This window comes from Balaenoptera musculus, chromosome 13 (genome assembly GCF_009873245.2).
Source record: "Balaenoptera musculus isolate JJ_BM4_2016_0621 chromosome 13, mBalMus1.pri.v3, whole genome shotgun sequence".
Taxonomy (NCBI): Eukaryota; Metazoa; Chordata; class Mammalia; order Artiodactyla; family Balaenopteridae; genus Balaenoptera; species Balaenoptera musculus.
Genome location: NC_045797.1, coordinates 10,308,800 through 10,328,757, shown reverse-complemented (window position 1 = coordinate 10,328,757; position 19,958 = coordinate 10,308,800). Strand labels below are relative to the sequence as shown.

At 50.0% G+C, this 19,958-nt stretch overlaps 1 protein-coding gene across 1 annotated transcript in view; it reads left to right on the top strand.

Annotated features, from left to right (window-relative positions):
• Window positions 1–19,958, top strand: part of NPHP1 (nephrocystin 1) — a 103,814-nt gene that overhangs the window by 66,886 nt on the left and 16,970 nt on the right. Inside the window, exon 20 of the mRNA XM_036873324.1 lies at window positions 8,057–8,257. Coding sequence (XP_036729219.1) covers window positions 8,057–8,257 — 201 coding nt within the window. The remainder of the gene's footprint in view (window positions 1–8,056; window positions 8,258–19,958) is intronic.

The following is a 19,958-nucleotide window of genomic DNA, read 5'->3' as shown; positions in this document are numbered from 1 at the left end:
CTCTGGGCGTGGAGGTGACCAGAGCTGGCTGTAACCTAGCTGCTTTGTGTTCTGCTTCCTCAAAACAGAGAATCTGAGACAGAACCCTACTGACTCAAGGCACCGTACATCTGAGGTTTATAATCACCCATTCGTTCGTTCATTCATTCATTCATTCATTATGTATTTGCTGAGCACCTACTATGCTCCAGGCACAGCGTTCGGCTTGGAGGACCCGGTGGGAGCAGCCCTGATGAGATCCCTGTCCTGACTTACAATGCACGATGTGGACGTAATCACACATGAGAACCATGAAGAAGGGCACAGGCTGCTGGAAGGGCCTCTCACTGTGTCTTTCCGTTGTTGCTGTGATATTTAAATTCCAGCCATCCCGTGTCTACGGGGTTAAGAGCCCTGCAGGGGGCACCAAGTAAGCGATCAGCACAGGTGGTCCTTCTTACCGCGCGCTCTCCCTAGACGCCGCCATCCCACGCTGGGGACCAGCTGGCTTCCACTCAGTTTTTGGAAGTGGATGAATCCCTCACTCTCTGAACTCCCACCGTTCGCTGTCTGAAACTCAGGAATATGTGGATTTAAGAACATGTGGATCCCTCAAGAGCCAGACTTGCTAGCGGAAATTCTGATATTTGAAGGCAGTAATCGAGTAATCACATAGATTTGGACGGGGAGGGATGGGAGGAGTGATAAATGAATGGTGAGTGAAGGGCTGGGCCATGATGGGTAGGAAAACGGAGGCCTCGGAATTTATGTCTCAGTGACTGACACTGAATGAGGGCGTGCAGGCGTGCGGGCAGAGTATAAAATGGAAATCAGAAATCATGGATGGAAAACAGCTTGAACTCGGGACTTTGGTAATATGGCCATTGGGTAGTCCATTTCTCATGCTCTGGAGACAGACTGGACCTTAACCTGCTCATTTGTATTTGACTTTGCCAACAAAGATTAACCTTGCCGAACTTTGCCCTTTCAAAGAGGCCACTTGGGGAGATAACAAAAAAGGCTCCAGGCTTTCTGAGCCATTCTCCAGGGAGGTCTCTCTGGATGACCCAATCATTATCCCATGAGCCCGTCCTTTTTCCTGCCAGCTGTCCTTTGACCCTGAAGCATTCTGTGCCTGCCCAGACCCCAAGGACACTGGGAACCAGACTCAGTTCTTCCTGATGGCCACAAACAGCATTACCCGCAGCCTCCTCCCAAGCCTGGTCCTGTGGGTGTGTGCATTCTAACTCCCCCATTTGGGAGTCAGATTGATTTGTAGAGATAGTAGCTGCAACCCAGCTGTGTCTGAATGAGCAGGCCAGAGCCAGTGAGACATGAGTGTCCCTGCAGAGTGAAGGGGGAGGGCTGGGCTCCTCCTTCTACAGGGGGAAGCAAGTGCATGGACATCTGGTGCATTTGCTGTCCAATATCCATAGACTTCTGGTAGCTTCACCCCCCTTCTCCTTCTGGAGGAGCCCCCCCCTCCACTACACCACACCCTTTCATCCCTTTCATCACAGCTCCAGGAAGGGCTATGATTAGCTTAAGAAGATCAGGATACGCCACTCCCCTGGTCACAGTGATTGGATTAAGAATGGGCCAATAGAGAGCAAACCCCAGAAGATTTACTCCAGAGCCCTCTCCTTCCCTGCCCAGTGTAGCAGGTGATGTGAGATCTGGAGCCACTGTGTATTGCAGCAATTTTACTACTGGGAACTGAAAGCCTAGAGCTGTGTGTACATGGGGTTAGCACTGAGTGAGGTTAAGAATAAAGCCAACGGTAGTGACAGCAACAGGCAAGCAGGGCTGGCAAACAGGGGATCTTAGGTCCTTGGTAACATTGTTTGAGTCCCTGGATCAAGCCTGACCTGAAGCCAACATTCCCCCAACTTCTCACTTACCTGAGGTAATAAATTCCCTTGGTTGTTAGAGCCAGTTGGGGTGGGTTCTTCTAACACGTGCAGTGGGAAGAATGGATACACTGTTCCTTCCCCAAGCATCTCTGGCTTTCTCCTGGCCTGCCTCTTATCTGTCAGGCAACCAATAAATCTTTTATGAAAAATGTATAAGGCGATTTATTGGTGGTGAGAGAGTTTGAGGAAGAAGAGACAAAAAAAAAGAGAGAAGCAGTTGTCTCCAAAGTCTTTCTGACGGAGAGGGTAGATTCAATCATTCGAAAACATTTATTGAGTACTTACTGTGTGCCAGGCAATATTCAAAACAAACAAAGTTACTGCTCTCCTGAAGCCAACATCCTAGGGAGGGCAGGGATGGGAGACAAACAATATGCAATATGGAAATGAATCAATAAACAAAAATACGAGGTAGTGATAAGTGCTATACAGAGAATCAAAACAGGCTGGTAGAGTTTTGGTTCCGGTCAAATAGAGATGGATATTCTACCCTTTCCTCCCCACTGAATGCAACTAAAGCCCTGGACAGGATGCATGGAACAGCTTTCTGAGGTCTCTGAAAAATAAGTAGAAGTGGGACTATTTGGGAAGGAAACCAGAATTGAAAATACTACCAAAGTGGTGGTGAGTTTCCCAGTTTTTCCCTCCAGATTCTTCAGGCCTGGGCTCAGACAACATGAAACCTAGAACTGTGTCCAGGATACAAACAAAAACGTTTCCGAAAAAGCCCTCCATTTCTGGGCTTAGGAATGGGAAAGAGAGCCCCCATATAGGTCAGAGAGAGTGTAGAAAACCCCTGTTTATTTGTGGGGTTTTTTCCATTCTTTCCTGCCCCCAGGCAATCTAATGACAGTAGGGGTGACAATGGCAGTGGCAGCCAGACAGGTGACTAAACTCTAAGGAGGGGCACCCTTCTCTCTGACCAAAGGAACTGTGGTCCTAAGAGCATGGGGGGAAATCCTTCTTTCTCTCTCTTTCTCTGTGTAAATATATCTTGTTGCTTTTTGTCACAGTAGAGCAGGGAAAGTAAAACCCTGGCTTTTTAGCCAGAGGACCAAGGTGAGGGTGGAGGGGTCAGGATCACCTGGGAACTGGAAAGTGGGGGGGGGATCATGCGGAGGAGGGAGCTAAAGAAAGTGATCCCATAAAGTAGTGTGTGAATGTCTTAGCTGCCCCTAAACAGCATGCCAAAAGATTTTAGGACTGAGCAGCAAGGTCCCAGACTGATCCTAGGTCCAAGAGTAGCACACACACCAAACAGGTCTCAATAGCACTGCAAAGCCTTAAAAACTGAACTGACATTGTTCAGGTGGTTTCAGACCAGAGAAGGTAGACAGGAACTTGCAGCCTGTATCTAACCAGGCTGGTCACCTGCTAAAGCAAGCAAAAGTCAACATTTTCTATAGGATTTAAAGAAGACCCATAATCCTATAACATAATATTCAAAATGTCCAAGATAAAATCCACAATTACTTGATATTTGAAGACCCAGGAAAATCTCAACATTTCTCAAAGGGGAAAGATGAAAAGACAATAAGAGACAACAAGTCTGAGATGACACGGTTTTTGGAATTGAGACATTAAAGCAGCTGTTATAATCGTGCTCTAAGAAGTAAGGGCAAATCCCCTCGAAATGAATAGTCTCATCAGAGAAAGAGATGATATAAAAAGAACCAAATTGAAGTTTTAGAAATAAAAAATACAATAACCAAAATGAAAAAGATTAATTGGATGAACTCAATAACAGAATGCAGATGATAGAAAAGTCAGTAAATTTAAAGATAGTTCAATAGGTCAACATAAATCAATATAGATAGATCAATACAAATTGTCCAGTTGAACAATAGAAAGGAAATAGATTGAAAAAAATAAACAAATCCTTAAGAACCCATGGGACAATGCCAAAAGGTCTAACATTCTTGTCACCAGAGTCTCAGTAGGAGGGGAGAGATAGTGTAGTACAGAAAAAAAAGTTTTTTTGAAGAAATAGTGGCTGAAAACTTTTAAAATTTGATGAAAGACTTAAAGTTACAGATTCAAGAAGCTTAGTGAACAACAAAAAGGATAAACTCAGGGAAAGCCATGCCCAGCCACATCAGAATCAAACTATAAAACTAAACACAAAGAAAAAAAGTCTTGAAAGCAACCAAAGGAAAACAATGCATTCAATATAGGGAACAAGAGTTTGAATTACTGAGAATTTCTCATCAAAACCAGAGGCCAAAACATTTCTTAAGTGCTGAAAGAAAAAAACAAAACTGGCAACTCAGAATTCTATATTCTGCAACAATACCCTATAGGAACAAAGGTGGAATTAAGACATTCTCAGATGAAGGAAAACTAAGGGAATCTATTGTCAACAGACTTGCTCTGAAAGAAATGCTAAATGAAGTTCTTCAGGCAGAAGGGAAATGATACCAAAGGAAAGCTTGGAACATCAAGAATGAAGGAACAGCAACAGAAATGGTAAATATCTGGGTAAACAGATTAATTTTTTCTCTTAAGCTCTTTAAAATATGTATGATGGTTGAAAGCAAAAAACATAACATTGTCTGATGGGGTTCTCAACGTATCCATTTATAACATGAATGACAACTACAACTAAAAAGAAAAGGGTAAAGGGACCTATACGTTCTTCACTCCATCCGAAGTGGCAAAATACTCTTGAGTCGACTGGAAAGTTAAGTATGTATACTGTAAATCCTAGAGCAACTTCTAAACAAATAATACAAAGAGACATGGTAAAAAACTCAATAGATGAATTAAGATGGAATCCCAAAAATGTTTTTAAAATCCAAAAGAAGGCCCAAAAGATGAAACAAAGAAATGAAACACAGAGCAAACAAATAAAAAACAAAAACTGAAATGGTAGACCAAAATCCAAATATATCAATAATTACATTAAATGTAAATAGTCTAAAAATACAATTAAAGGCAGCAAATTGTTGGGAGTTCCCTAGAGGTCCAGTGGTCAGGACACAGCACTTTCACTGCCATGGCCATGGGTTCAATCCCTGGTCTGGGAACTAAGATTCCACAAGCTGTGTGGCACGGCCAAAAAAAAAAAAAAAAGCAGCAAATTGCAGAACGGATTAAAAACAAAGGCCCAACTCTGTCATAACCACACACACAAACCATTATAAATATAGTGATATAGGTAAGTTAGAAGTAAAAGAGTAGGAACATATATATCACGCAAACACCAAGTGTATTATAATAAACATGCAAACATCAATTATAAGCAACAATATTTGCATACATTGTTGGTGGGAGTATAAATGGTTTAACCACTTTGAAAAATAGCTTGACATTATCTAAAAATGCACACCACATGACGCACAATTCCATTCCTGAGATATTCCCAGTAGAAATGCATACCTAGATGCCCTAAAAGATATGTTCTAGAATTTTCATAGCAGTGTTACTAATTAAGACCCCAAACTGAAATAACCCAAATGTTCATAGACAATAGAGTGGATAAAGTGTAGACTATTTATACAATGGAATACTGTGCAGCAGCGAGTGAACTACAGCAGCACACAACAACGTGGATGAATTTCCCAGGCATAATGTTAGGCGAAAGAAGCCAGACGCACAGAAATTCATTCAAAAACAAGCAGAATTGAGTGATAGGGTTAGACATCATGGGAGCAGACATCTGGGGAGAAGGGAGGGCAAAATGATTGGGTGGAGTCTGACAACATTCTATTTCTTGCTCTGGGTGGTGGTTTCATGGTCTGTATGTTTTGTGCAATTTTTCTGTAAGCATATTATACATCAATAAAAACAATTTTGAAATGATTTTTAAAAATCAGAATGGAGGGACTTTCCTGGTGGCACGGTGGTCAAGAATCCAACTGCGAATGCAGGGGGCACAGGTTCGATCCCTGGTCTGGGGAGATCCCACATGCCACGGAGCAGCTAAGCCCGTGCGCCACAACTACTGAGCCTGCGCTCTGGAGCCTGCGAGCCACAACTACTGAGCCCGAGTGCTGCAACTACTGAAGCCCACACGCCTAGAGCCCGTGCTCTGCAACAAGAGAAGCCACCGCAGTGAGAAGCCCGCACACCGCAACGAAGAGTATCCCCCGCTGGCCGCAACTAGAGAAAGCCCGCGCGCAGCAATGAAGACCCAACGCAGCCAAAAATAAATAAAATTAAAAAAAAAAAATCAGGATGGAAATATTAACAGAGGAGGTGCTGGTCTTACTATGGAAAGGAGAAGCAAAGAGAAGTGATTTCAGGATGAGAATTAGATGAACAACTACTTATAAAGCGTCTGCCATTAGCCAGAACTGTCCTGGAAGTTTTCAAATAGACTATATCTCATTTAACTCGCCCCAACACACAAAGGAGAAAATGTGACCCGCAGCCTCACACCAGGCTCTGACCTTGTCTCACAGCGCATTCACACCTACAGCCCCAGCGAGGCATCAACTAGACTGGAAGGCGAAGATGTTCTCACAGCTCTAAACTTCTGTCCGTCCCGGCACCCCATTGCCTGTGGTGCGTTATGAATCCCACAGCTTTCTTATGAAGAGCCTCAGTAGAGCGTGCTATACTTCATCGCATATAATAAAACATGACTTGGCTGAATGTAAAATGTTTAAAATATGCCAAATTTTTTACAGCCTTGTTTTGTCGCATCTTCCCTCCTAAACATATGAATTGTCTCAGAAGGTAGAAGTGGCTCAGGCCCTGTCCAGGTTCTGGTATTAACTCTACTTCATAGATGAGAAATAAGCCTGAGAAAGGTTATTTTCCTTCTTGTTTTCCCTGAGCTGTTCCCATAGACTCTGTGCCATGTTGTCGGTGGCTGAGTCCAAGGTATCCTACAGACCAAGAGAGTGGCCACGGCTGATTTACAGCAGTCCGGAGAGGGGGCAAGAGGTGGGATTCCTGGGGCAGCGCCTGCTGTGCTGGGTTCATCCTGCAAATGAGGTGGGGCTGGAAGGCAGGTGGGATCAGGGCCTCACTTCCCCGCTAGATCCCCACAGGCCTGAAGGAGGGCACGACCGGGCTGGCTTGACGTTTACTCCATGTGCCCTTTGCCTCTCTTTGCAGTGACTTTGCTTTGGGCTCATTTGTCCAAACTCTCCTGTCGCCTGGCTCTCACCCAGCTCTCTCCCAACCACTCAAGACCTGGGCCCGGGAGGGCCGGCCCTGGTTGTTCAGGAACTGACCTCTTGTGGTGGACATCTCCTGACCCCAGCACACAGGGCAGTCCTCCCACATCCCCTCCACTCCAGGGCTGAGGCCACGGAGGGCAGGGAGAATGGACCTCCAAACCCCGAGCATCCCCAGCAGACTTTGGGGCACCAGGCCTTCCTGCAAGGTGGCAGATTCTCAGATTGACAGGCAAAGGGCCCACATCTCCAGGCCCTTTCTTTAGAGGGAAAGGAGCCACTTGGTCGCTGGGTCACAGCCCTGCAGCTTGGCCAGCAGGCAGGCGGAAGGCAGGAAGGAACCGCCTGGCCCCAAGCCTGGCTCCTGGAAGCACCGGCTGGGGCACTGGGGCAGGGAGGGGAGGAGAGCTCGGGTGCCCACTGGAGCGGATTCTTCCCAGAGAGGGAGGCCTCCTCCGCTGGGAGAGAAAAATAGGAGAGGAGGACGGTGACACAAGGGTGCAGAGAGAGAAGGAAGTGCCACGTCCCCAGGATGGGGCAGGAGCTGGAAGCGAGGGCTGCTCCTCTCCCTCTGGCTTGAGGCCCCCAAGGATGGAGAAGGCCGGAGCAGGGCATGCTGTGACCTTGACTTGACCTGGCAGATTCTTTGGTCTCCTCACTTGGCAAAGGGGCAAACCAGCCACGTGCCGGTCTGTGGGGAGCACCAGAGTTGACTGCAGATTTCTTGGCGCCTAGTAGCTCCTCAGTAAACGGTCCTTGTCATTCAAGCGGCTCAGCCTGCATTCTGGGCACCCGGTTGGGGTGGTGGCTATAGCTGGCCTCCCCTGGAGTAGCACTCCTGGGATTCAAAACTTCCTTAGGAGGAAAAGTCTAGGAAGAGGCTCCGGCTCTCCTTCCTTAGCGACTCTGCCCCAGCCCGGGCGAAAACCTGTCTGATGCACAAACCGCATTTCACCGAGGATTCTCTTGGCTGGAGCCAGTGGAAGGACCTGCTGAGCTGGAACGGTTTTTTTTTTTTTTTTTTTTTTTTCCTTCCAGGCAACGTCCTCTGATGGGTGTGTCGAGCAGGAGGTGATATTTGAAGGGCTGCGGGCACGGGCTGTGGAGCCAGGGCGCCAGGCAGTGGGTGAGAGCATGGCCTCCCGCGACCCACCTCCCACCATCTACGCCCAGCCCGAAGTGCCCTCGGTGGTCGCGCTGTTCCTCACCATCCCCTACGCCTTCTTCTTGCCTGAGCTGGTGAGTGCGGCCGTGGGGGCCACCTGCCTAAAGCGGGGGCTGGGAGATGCCGGCCTGGAGCTGGAAGCAGCTCCAAGGGGAAGGGGCTCCAAGGCCAGAGCTGCCGTGGCCTCCAGTCTCCCCCACGGGGCTCCAGGCTGGGTGTCCCCCTAACCCTTCCCTGAGCGCCTCTGGGCTTCTGCAGTATGGGTGGGTCACCTCCTCCCAAAATGAAACCCACCGGGATAACTGGGCAGGCGACCTGGTGATCGGAGGTGTGGGCAAACTGCTAAAGTATCCTGGGTCCTCAGGAAGATGTTGGGAACGGACTTTTATTATGTGGTTTCTTTTCTCCAACTACTTGTTGTTTGTGCTTTTCTAAAGTTCACAACGGGGGCACTCTGTCTTTCCTTCTGAGAGCAGCTCTTCCAGTATTAATTGTCACGTCAGCTAACGTTGAACTTGGAGTTGTGTGGGAAGTTGCTTATGATGACATCTGCCATAAACAGTCGTGTGAGATGCCCAGGGTGCTCTCAACGACCTGTCACTGCCTTCCTCTCCGGGTCCCTGCAGCTGAAACGGGGCCCCAATCCCTGCTGGGTCCAGAGTGTTCAACAGAACTCGAGTCCACTCTGAGCCAGCAGCTGTCACCGTGTCCTTTTCACCGACGCGGATCACAAGTCTGGTGAACAATTTAGGGCAGAGAAGTTTCTTTTGGTTTTCGAACACCTTCTGAAATTTCTAATTTGTGGGTGATATTTTCTTACCAACTCTGAGTTTGGCAGTGCCGCCCCTGGGCAGGGAGGAAAAGACAGAAAGTGGTTCCAACTTCCAGTTGGAACTGACGATCCTCTCACCCTGTCATCTGCCTGGAAGGCTGGCCTGATTGAGTGATCTTTTGGCAAACTGGCTAAAGGGAGCCCATTGATGGCAACAAGAAAGCTAAGCCTGGGAATTCCCTGGTGGTCCAGTGGTTAGGACTCCGTGCTTCCACTGCAGGGGGCTCGGGTTCGATCCCTGGTCGGGGAACTAAGATCCTGCATGCCGTGTGGCACTGCCTTTAAAAAAAGAAAAAGAAAGAAAGAAAGGGAAGCCAGGCAGGGTGGGCCCCGCGTTTGGGTGGCTCCAGCTGAAACCCCACCCAAGAAGCAGGTTTCTGCCAGGCCTGGCCCCTAGGGGGATACAAGTCAGGGCGTCCCGCCAGACTGATGGCATCTCAGCGCTCCTGTGAGTTCTCTGGACCAGGTGTGCCCCTCGCCTCGGAACAGCCACAAGAATGGCCAGGGTGGGGTCAACTCCTCCCCTTTTTATGGAGCACATGCTCCGTGTCAGTCACACCAGCCACTGGCGACAGGACCCATGCCCTCCCAGGTTCCCTGTCTGCTGGACGGAGGCCCGCGAGCACTTCCTCGCTACAGTCGGATGGTGCTTGAGGGGGCGAAGGTCCTGCGCTGTGACACCAGCAAGGAGAGGCCATCCGACCTTGTCACCTCGGAGAGGGGTGCAGGCCTGTCACTGAGGAGGCGACTTTGCAGTTGGACCTCAAAGGACAGGCTGGATTTCCTGGCTGGGGGGCAGGAGAGGGAAAGGCCTGGACCCCAGGAGAGGCTGGCAGGCAGGAGCCTGGAGGGATGGGGCTTCAGGAGTCAGGAAAGTACCCGGCAGTCGCGAGAAGGGCCATCTGGTGCCCGCAGCCCCAGGACGCTGGGCTCCTGCAGCGGAATTCCCGGCGGGGAAGAAAAGTGCTTGATTATGCTGGGCTCCGGGGCCTTGAGTATCTCAGGGGGTGGGATGATGTCACTGGTTCCATATCGTTCATTTCTTTTTCTTTTGAAATCATTTTAGATGTATAGCAATGCTAGTAACAGTAGATCAGTGTTCCCATATACTCTACTCATCTTCCCTTAAGGGCCACATCTTACATAGTACAACTGCCAAAATCAGGGAATTAACATTGATACTATGCTTTCCACTGTTCTAATGAACCTTGTTCAGATTGTGCTGAATTCCCCACAAACGTCCTTTTCCTGGTCCAGGATCCAGTTCAGAATTCTGCATGTCATTTGGTGGCCGTAACTCCTTCATCTGCTTTAATCTGGGCCGATTCCCTCCATCTTTGTCTTGAGACTTTTGAAAATACTTATCAGTTATTTTGTACAAAGTCCTTCCATTTGGCCTTGTCTGATGTTTCCTCATTACAACTTTCGTTTTAATTCATAAGTAATCCTTGTTCATTGCTGAACACTTAGAAAATACAGAAAGAATTATAATCCATGTATATGCATATATTCGTATTTATACACATATATTTCATGGGTTTATTCGGTACATGCTCTTCTGCACCTGCTTTCTCCTTAAATGAGCGTTCCTAGCATGGAATATAGGACCAAGTGTGCAGCATATCTGGGGTGCGGATGGGAAGGTAAACAGGAGAGGATGGGAGAATGTCCAGTTGGTGGTTAATTCTTTTTTTTTTTTTTAACCGCGTCGCGCGGCCTGCGGGATCTTAGTTCCCCAAACAGGGATCGAACCTGTGCCCCCTTAAGTGGAAGCGCGGAGTCTTAACCACTGAACCGCCAGGGAATTCTGATCCCCATGAGCAGGAGATGTGCTGGGCTGGAGAGAAGAGTGCAGGATCAGCCTAGCAGAAGCCCCTCTGTCCCCAGCCGCCTGGATAATGCTGCCTGCTGCCACCCACGGGGCTGACCACAGAGCCCCAGGCCTTGGGGGGTCCCAGATTCTCAGTCTGGGGGGCCTAAGGCATCAGGGACAGGCGTATGCTTTTCTAAGGCCATGAGTCCAGAGGGTGGATTCTCAAATTGGGAGCTCAGGCCAGCAAAAAGGGGCAGAGAAAGCAAAATCTATAACCTGGATTCACATGTGGTCCATGATGGGGGCGGCCAGGGTGCACATCGGGGGTGACTGCAGGCACACCTTCCTCCAGCCACTGTTTCCTAAGACAGCGAGGGCCTTCTTATAAAACGAGGGCCCAAAAGCACAGGGAGAGCAGAATTCAACAAGGGCTCCCCTGAGGCCTCACGCCAGCCCCCGCTGCCAACAGCCTCCAGCTCTTTTGTATCAATGATGATGACAGACTAGGATGGCCCAGACACCAGGGGGTCTGCGTGTTCCCTACCAGCTCTGCTCCCCACAGCCTGCTGTTAACGATCTTTGCCTAAGTGGCTTTATTTTAGAGTTTTTAACACTAAAATGCACATTTTCAGACCTTTGTCATAGTTATGATTGATAGACAGTTGCAAAGATAGTTCAGAGAGGCCTCCCACACCCTTCCCCCAGCCTCTCCCTGTAGCCACACCTTTTGTAGTAACTCTCTCTTACAACATGACACCAGGGAGCCGACCTTCGTAAGCTATGTCTCTACTTCCATGCCATTTTCTCACACGTGTAGATTTACGTAACCCCTACCACCAAGACACAGAACCGTTCCATCACCATGAAGATCTCCCTCCTGCTTCTGTTTTATAGTCACCCCATCTTGTCTTCTTTCACTCTCTCTCTCACCCCTGGAGACTATTAATTCCATCCCTATAATTTTTTTTCTATAAATTTATTTATTTTTTATTTTTATTTTTGGCTGCGTTGGGTCTTTGTTGCTGTGCGCGGGCTTTCTCTGGTTGCGGTGAGCGGGGGCTACTCTTCGTTGTGGTGCGTGGGCTTCTTATTGCGGTGGCTTCTCTTGTTGCGGAGCATGGGCTCTAGGCGCGCCAGCTTCAGTAGTTATGGCACGCGGGCTCAGTAGTTGTGGCACGCAAGCTCTAGAGCGCAGGCTCAGTAGTTCTGGCACACGGGCTTAGTTGCTCCGCAGCATGTGGGATCTTCCCGGGCCAGGGCTCGAACCTGTGTCCCCTGCACTGGCAGGCGGATTCTTAACCACTGCGCCACCAGGGAAGCCCCCCATCCCTATAATTTTCTTATTTCAAGAAAGTTGTAGAAATAAATGGAATCGTACAGTACGTGGTCTTTAGAGATTAGCTTCTTCCACTAGGCAAAATGCCCTCAAGGTCCATCCCAGTCCTGTGTATATCAGTAGTGACTCCCTTTTCATTTCTGCGTAGTATTCCACAGTGTGGATTTACTATAGTTTGTTTAACCATTGACCCAGTGAGAAGCATTTTTGTTGTTTGCAGTTTTTAGCTATTCTAAATAAAGCTGCTATAAGCATTCACATACAGGCTTTTGGGTGGATGTAATTTTCTCTTTTTTTAAATATTTTAATTTTACTGGAATATAGTTGATTTACAATGTTGTGTTAGTTTCAGGTGTACAGCAAAGTGATTCAGTTATACATATAATTTATTCATTCTTTTTAAGATTCTTTTCTCATATAGGTTATTGGGTGGATGTAATTTTCACTTCTCTGGGGAAATGCCAGAGTGAGTGTGATTGCTGGGTTGTATAATAGAGTGTCTGCTTCATTTTTATTAAGAAACAGACAAACTGTTTTCCAGAGTGGCTGGGCCATTTTACATTCCCACCGGCAACGGACAAGACTTTGGAGATTTTAACATTAAAGTTTGTATTTTGTTTGGTTTACCGTTGAATTCAGATTTCTCATCTGAAAACAATATTAATTTCAAAACGTAAGCTCCAAGCGTGAGGAGCCTTTGAATCAGTGCATTTTAAGGTGAGAACAGATGTCGTTTATTTCCTTTCTCCTTCATTCAGTGAACAGGCATTGTTTATTCCCTCGTTTCCTCAGTGAGTGTGGGAGCCTGCTGGAACCAGCGCCCCGCGGGCTGCGGACCAGGTGGCTCACAGCCCCACTGCCTGGCTCTTCAGAGCAAACAGTGTGTGGGTGGCCGGCCTGGGGCAGGGATCACGTGACTATTACCTGCCTGCTGTGAGTTGGCTCATCAGCTTGTTTACAGGATGAAAGATGGACACACAGCTGGCCCTGGTGACTTCAACTGAGGGACAACTTTATAAATAAGAGTCCAAGGAAGTCTTTTAACTTTCAGCCTTTTCACTAGTTAACTTATTAATTAGATACTTGACTAATTACAAAGAAACAGCTAAGAAGGTTTCTAGAGAGTCAGCCAGTTAAAAGGAGAGACAATTTGGACACTCTGGTGTTTGATGCTTTCAGCTTTTTAATTTGCCCACACAGTGGTCAGAAGGAAATACTCTGACCACCCTAGGAGCTCATTCCAGAAACTTCCCGCTGGGGAAGCTCACCTTTATATCTTATCCAGATCCCCAGCTTCCCCTTCATTTCAGCCTGTTTCTTTTTCTACTCTGTTTATATGTAAAAGCCTGTTTGAGAGCTTACTGAGCCCCAGAGCCGTCAATCAACTGTGTGAGGCTGAGAGAGGGAATTAGGGCTCATCTTGGGCCTGGCTTAGGGCGGGTACCTCCCCTTTGTTATAACACTTCTTTAGAAGTTGAGTTTTCCAAAAGGAAAAATCCTTTCTCTTGTTTCCCTCTGCTCTCTTTTCAATTCTCCATACTTCTGGGGAGCAGTAAAAGTAAACTCAGTTTGCCCCAGCTTTACTTCATCTTTGTGGCGTCTGTCCTTCCCTTCATTCCACACCGGGTCCCCGGCCTCGCCCCTGACCTTGCCCAGCCCCTGCAGGACCAGGGGCCAACAGCCTCCATGGCCAGGGCACCACTGAGACCCAACGCAGTGATGCCCAAGGAGGCCCCAGGAAAGCTGCGACAGGGAGGGAGAACAGGGCAAAGAGAAGGAAAATTAAAGTGTGGGGCTGGGAAGAGCAAGCATCCTGAGAAGAATGGGAGGGGCCGTGTGGAAAGGAGTCGGATGTCAGCCTCCCCCGTTGCCTGGACCCATTTTGGCTTCCCGGCCCCAGGCCCAGCCCTTACCCTGGGAGCCCACCCCCCCCCCCCGTGCTGTTCAGGTTCAGTAAAATAGAGTCAGTTGGGAAGGGTAAGCCTGGCTCTGCCACCTAATGGCTGTGAGACCCTGGGCAGGTTACTTAACCACTCTGAGCCTTAACAATGGGGCAGCAGCAGCAAAGATCTCCTAAGACCGCTCTGGGGTTTCAGTAACAACTGTTCTAGAAATGTGAGCCCATACTATGTTATTGTTGGTGGTCGTCTGGACCTCTTACTAGAAAGCATGGGTCTCTTGTGAGCAAATCCCAGTTGTAAACCAAGAAATATTTACTGAGATTCTACTATTGCTCTAGCCCCATGCTTTGATCTCTGGGAGATACAAGAATAAAAAGGTAATAATAAGAGGGATATGGTAAATCCTGGACCCTGTCTTAAAGGAGTGATGCATGAACATTGAAGAGCATCCCAAGATAGGAAACAGGGTAAAAAGCAGGGGTGCACAGCCTCACTTGTCAAAGGCTCCTGCAGCTAGAGAAGTTGTCCGGACAAGCTCCCTCAGGGTGAGGGCTTGGCATTCTTACAGAATATGGATTAGGGATTAGATATTTGCTTGTTCAGACTAAGACTTCCTAGGTCTGAGAGGTTAACAAATATATAAAATCAAGCTGTAAGGAAAGAAGAAGTCGGCCCCACTTAAATCCCATGTATTCACTCAACAAATATGTATTGAGCCCCTACCCTGTGCCTACCACAGGAATACAGTGAGGAAGAAGACAGACATGGCCCCGTCTTAGGGAGTTTGATGCTTAATGGGGGCAGATGGAGACTAGCCAAGGAGACCAATAAGTGGTGCCCTTCAGTGCAGGAGGGAACAGAAAGCACAGGGGGTTCTGCCCACAGAGGGCATTCGACATAGGGAATTGCTCCTGCAGTTGAAAGGCTGAAGGAGCAGCGAGGAGACGCTGAAGCACCAGAGAGTGATGAGTACACAAAGCAAGCACCATGCGTCCTCCAGCCTCTAGAGGCAGCCCAGCCTTGGCGGGGGTGCGGTGGGGCTGCAGTGAGGCAGTGGCTGCCCCAGAGGAGGGTCACAGGGACCTTGGGGTTGGAGCCAACTGTTGCTGGTGTGACGGTGACAGGACCTGGAAAAGTCTCCTTTTCCAGTCCCCTCCAAGTCCTCCCAGTGCCAGAACCTAGCAAGAATCCAGCTTCAAAGGGAACCGGGAAACGTGGCTTGCAGGGTTTCAGCCGCATGGCAGAGCAGACCACGGCAGGATGGGCTTGAGCTGAGACCCTCAGAACTAACTAACTAACAGCCCACATCCCCACATCTGCACACTCCCCTCTGCCTGTGTCTGGACGTCTGGTCCTGTTCCTCCCCCGACCGTTCAGCCAAACCATAAGCAACCTTCCTTGAGCTGGTGGCCTCTCTCAGTTCAGACAAGACAGGCCACCAAGGCTGCTGCTGGAAGGTCAGCCCACCAGGAGGACTTCTCTTAACCGGCAGGTGCCCTGAAGGAAATAACCGGGCCCCCGGGCAGAGGGAACCAGGGAGGGGCCCAGCACGCTGAGTCCCGCTGGGCCGAGGGAGCCCCAGATAAGAAGCCTCACTGATAAGAAGGCTCCACCCCTGCCAGTGCCCTGCCAGGGGCTCTCCACCTGCGGAACTTTCCCCGTGGGAGGCAGGAGAGGCTTCTAGAGTGTCGTCCAGGTGGGCAAGTGGCGGAGTAGAGAAGCAGGCCAGAGTAGGGTGGGCGGAGGAGCCCCACGCCGGTTCCCTGGACTTGACCCCTCCCCCCTCTCCCCAGCCCTTCCCTGCTTCCTTCCCTACCTGCCACCCAGGCTGCCCCTCAGCTGTCGCCACCTGGTCAGACCTTCCCCATCTCGGCCCAGCCCTGTTGTAGCAGAGTAGGCCGGTGCCCATGTCCCACAGTTCCCCCCAACCTCCAGCCTCAGGTTGGACCCAGAAGGTACCACGTAGGCCCCAGAGTGGGGCCTCTGTGGACTCCCCACCCACGGGGGGCCAGACATCACGGGTTTGGGGCTCCAGAGTCCTCTGACCTATTTCAAGGACGTCGCCCCCCAGCCCCTTCCCTTGGAGGGATTCTCTGCGCTTTGCTTCTCTGCGCCTGCACTGCTTACTGCTTACTGCTTACGTTTCCACCCCCTGACACCTGGCCCCTCTCTCTGCCCACGTGATGCTGGGTCGGAGTGGGAGTGTGTGTGTTTATTTGAACACCATCCTCTCCGACAGCACGTTCTTGCCCAGTCCTTCCTACGTGCCCGGGGAGGAGGAAGGGGGTTGGAAAAGCTTTCCAGGGAAGCCCAGCTGCTCTCCCAGGGGAGATGCTCCTGACCTAGAGAATTTCTAGGGCCCGGGAGGTGATGGAGTAGGAAATGCGTGAGGATGAAACAGATGGGTGTTTGTCCCCATGTGGTCCCGGCTCCTGGCAGAAATGCCAGTCCGTGGCTGGGCCAGTGGCTGGCCCAGAAGGCGTCAGGTGCTGCCACCTGTGTGGGAATCAGGCCCAGGAAGATGAGACTGCGCTGCCAGGAGGGGAGAGTCCAGCAAGCTGCCACCTGCCTCTTGAGTGGATCAATAGCACGTGCTGCACACCTGCTTCATGCCAGGCTCCGTGCCCCACATCGGGGACGCAAAGATCACAGGTCAGAGTCCTGCATCCAGGAGCTAGGAGCTCAGGGACTGGGGAGGAGTAGTCAGGAGAGGCTTCCTGGAGGAGGTGACAATTGGTCTGGTCCCTGCCCTCGAGGGTCTGGTCTTAGACAAGCAGGGGAAGTGCAAGCTGAGCAAGAGTCAACTGGAACTAGAGTGAGTGGGTCCTCGGTGCCTGGTGAAGGGCAGGAACATGGCCACGGGTCACAGGATGTCTGCGGTTCCTGAGGGAAGGAGAAGGTGGAGCCCTCCCCCGAGCCCAATTCCAGGGCTCATCTGGGGACATGTGAAGGGAGCCAAGTTTAATAAACATAGTGGGAGGCAAGGAGGGAGAGACCAGGGGGGAGGCCTGGGAAATGGGGATCACGGTGGGGAGTGGGATGTGTTTATCCTGCTTCTTTACATCTTTTCTGTACTTTCTAACTTTTCTAAGGCGCACAAACTTTTTTTAAAAAGGAAACAAATTTGCCCCTAAAATGCTTAGTTTTTTTGTTTGTTTTTTTAAGCCCTTTAGACTTTGGAGGAATAAGAAGGTTTATTATTATCTTAGTTTATGTTACATCGTAAATCTGGACTGTTGAGTCCATGAGAAGCGGGGCCAGTGGGGGTGGGTGTCTGAATGGGCAGGCGCGGTCCTGGGGGAGGAAGCCGATTGGGTGGGGGGGGGGGCGGGGAGGAAGGCAGAGGAGGCCTGGCCGCTGACTCACCAGCCCCTCCCGGCGGCATCCTGCCCCTCCCAGGCTCACGCCCCAGGGCAGGGGCTGATTTCCTGGCGCGCGGCCAGCCCAGTCTTGAGAGCCCTCGTGGGTACCAGGGGTTCGTATATGATTTCTTCTGCTGGGGGGGGGGAAACTCTGGCCCGCACCATTGTTCCTGGAGTGGACCGGATAAGACAGGGGTCCTCACGCGGAGGCCAAGGGGCCTGGGCCGGCAATTTCCTGCTCACCTTAAAGCCACAGAGAGAAAATTCTCACTCGGGGAGTCAGGACGGAGCGGCTGGTGCATGGAAGGGTCCTGGGTTGAATTATGGAGCGTAGCGCTTCCACGCAATGCCAGTGGCCTGGGTGGCCTCGGGGTCCGGAATGGCAGCCCGGGCTGGCCGCGCCCTCCCGGGGAAGTCACTCCACCTCTCAGAACCGGTTTCCTCCCGGGTCAGAGGAGGTGACCTGCCAGCCCAGAGATCCTCACAGGCTGCGGGCCCCAGATGTGGAGATGGGAGTGGCCTCGTGGGTGCTAAAGAGGACCCACGTGGGCACTGGGGGCCCTGCGCTGCCCGCAGGGAGGCCCGCAGCCAGGGGAGGACTGCTGAGGGGTGCCTGACCCCACGGAGGGGCGGCGTGCGGCCTGGAAGAGGCTGGGCCCCAACCCCCCAGCTGTGGAAGCCCCCCGTGCCTTTATGCTAAGTCCCATCACCGCAGATACGGGACGTTCCAGGACTCCCCCGCGTGTCTGACAACCCGCCGTCCCCTCTCCCTCCCTCTCAGTGGCTCATGCTTCCCACACAGGCCTCAGCATGGCCCCCCAGGACCCGGGATGGGGCTCTGGCTGCAGCAGCTGCCAGGGCTTTGAGCTGACGTCGGGGGAGTGTCCTCCCGCTGGCACAGTGCAGGGAGGGACTGTGGAGAGGGACAGGGGGCCTCGGCCAGAGGCAGGAAGGCAGGCTAGAGCTGGGGTTTCCACAGCTGACCGTGATGCACTGAAGAAATGTATTTTCATGGCAACTTCGTGTGTGTGTGTGTGTGTGTGTATGTGTGTGTGTGTAACTGAAACAAAAGATTCAGGAAACAGTATTTCCCTTTCTATGGACAATGCACTGTATTTTTTCTTCTAGTCTACTTAACTTTTTTTCAAAACAAGCTACTTTTTATTGAAGTATAGTTGATTTACAACGTTGTGTTAGTCTCGGGTATACAGCGAAGTGATTCAGTTATATGTATATATTTTATTTCAGATTCTTTTCCATTATACGTCATTACAAGTATTGAATATAGTTTCCTGTGCTAGACAGTAGCTGCTTGTTGTTTATCTATTTTACATATAGTAGGTTGTATCTGTTAATCCCAAACTCCTAATTTATCCCTCCCTACCCCTTCCCCTTTAGTAACCATAGGTTTGCTTTCTATGTCTGTGAGTCTGCTTGTGTTTTGTAGTAAGTTCATTTGTATCGTTTTTTAGATTCTACATATAAGTGATATCATAAGATATTTGTCTTTCTCTGTCTGACTTACTTCACTTAGTATGATCATCTCTAGGTCCATCCATGTTGCTGCTGGTCTACTTAACCTCTTAATGCTGGTGGTGACTAGATGGATTTCAACACCCACTAACAGATCTCAGCCCACATTTGGAAGGCCCGATGCTGGGGTCACTGCAGAGGCCTCAGGGAGACTGGCACAGGCGGGGCCTGCTGGGTGGTGGCCGAGTGTGGCCTGGGGGTCACGGGGAGCCAGTGAGGGGGTGAGGGGTGTGGGTGATGTGCGAAGACTCGCATCCCGCATCCTCAGCAGGGCTATGACAAGGGCTGTCGTTGGCTCAGACTGGCTCCAGCAGAAGGGAAGTAGGCAATCTCATGTCCCGGGAAGCCCGAAGTTAGGCAGGCTCTGCCTGGGCTGGTTGTGCTGTCCATCTTTCCTTCTCTCTCTCCTCTTCCTCATCATAGCTCCAGGCCTAATACCAGACACAGCCATGGCCAGAGCAAGAGTGGGACTGTCTCATCACTGAGGCAGGAAGAAGCCCTTCCCAGGAGTCCCCAGAAGGCTTGCATCTCACTGGCCAGGGCAGTCACATATGTGTCCCAGCCAAGGGATGCGTTGAACCTAACGCATGTTGGAAAGTCACCCACTACATCCCCTCTCTCCCCACGCCACCCACCAGTACGCCCAGTTGGGCAATTTACTCCATAGAAAGAATTTAGAAGAAGACAACTATCTCTGCAGTGTTATTTACTGTGGCATCATCTATAACAGGAAAAGCTAGAAACATCCAACCTCCTTGCCCTGGGGCCTCATTGAGTAAATGAAGTTTTGTCAACTTGATGGAATGTAATGGTGGCATTGAAAGTATAGTCAGGCCTTATTACTCACAGATTCTGCATTTGCAAATTCACTTACTAAAATTTATGTGTAACCCCCAAATCAATACTTGCAGTGTTGTCACTGTCATTCGAGGACATGTGCAGAGTGGAAAAACATTTAAGTCACAAATTAGAGACACACACAGTAAACCTGAGGTTGA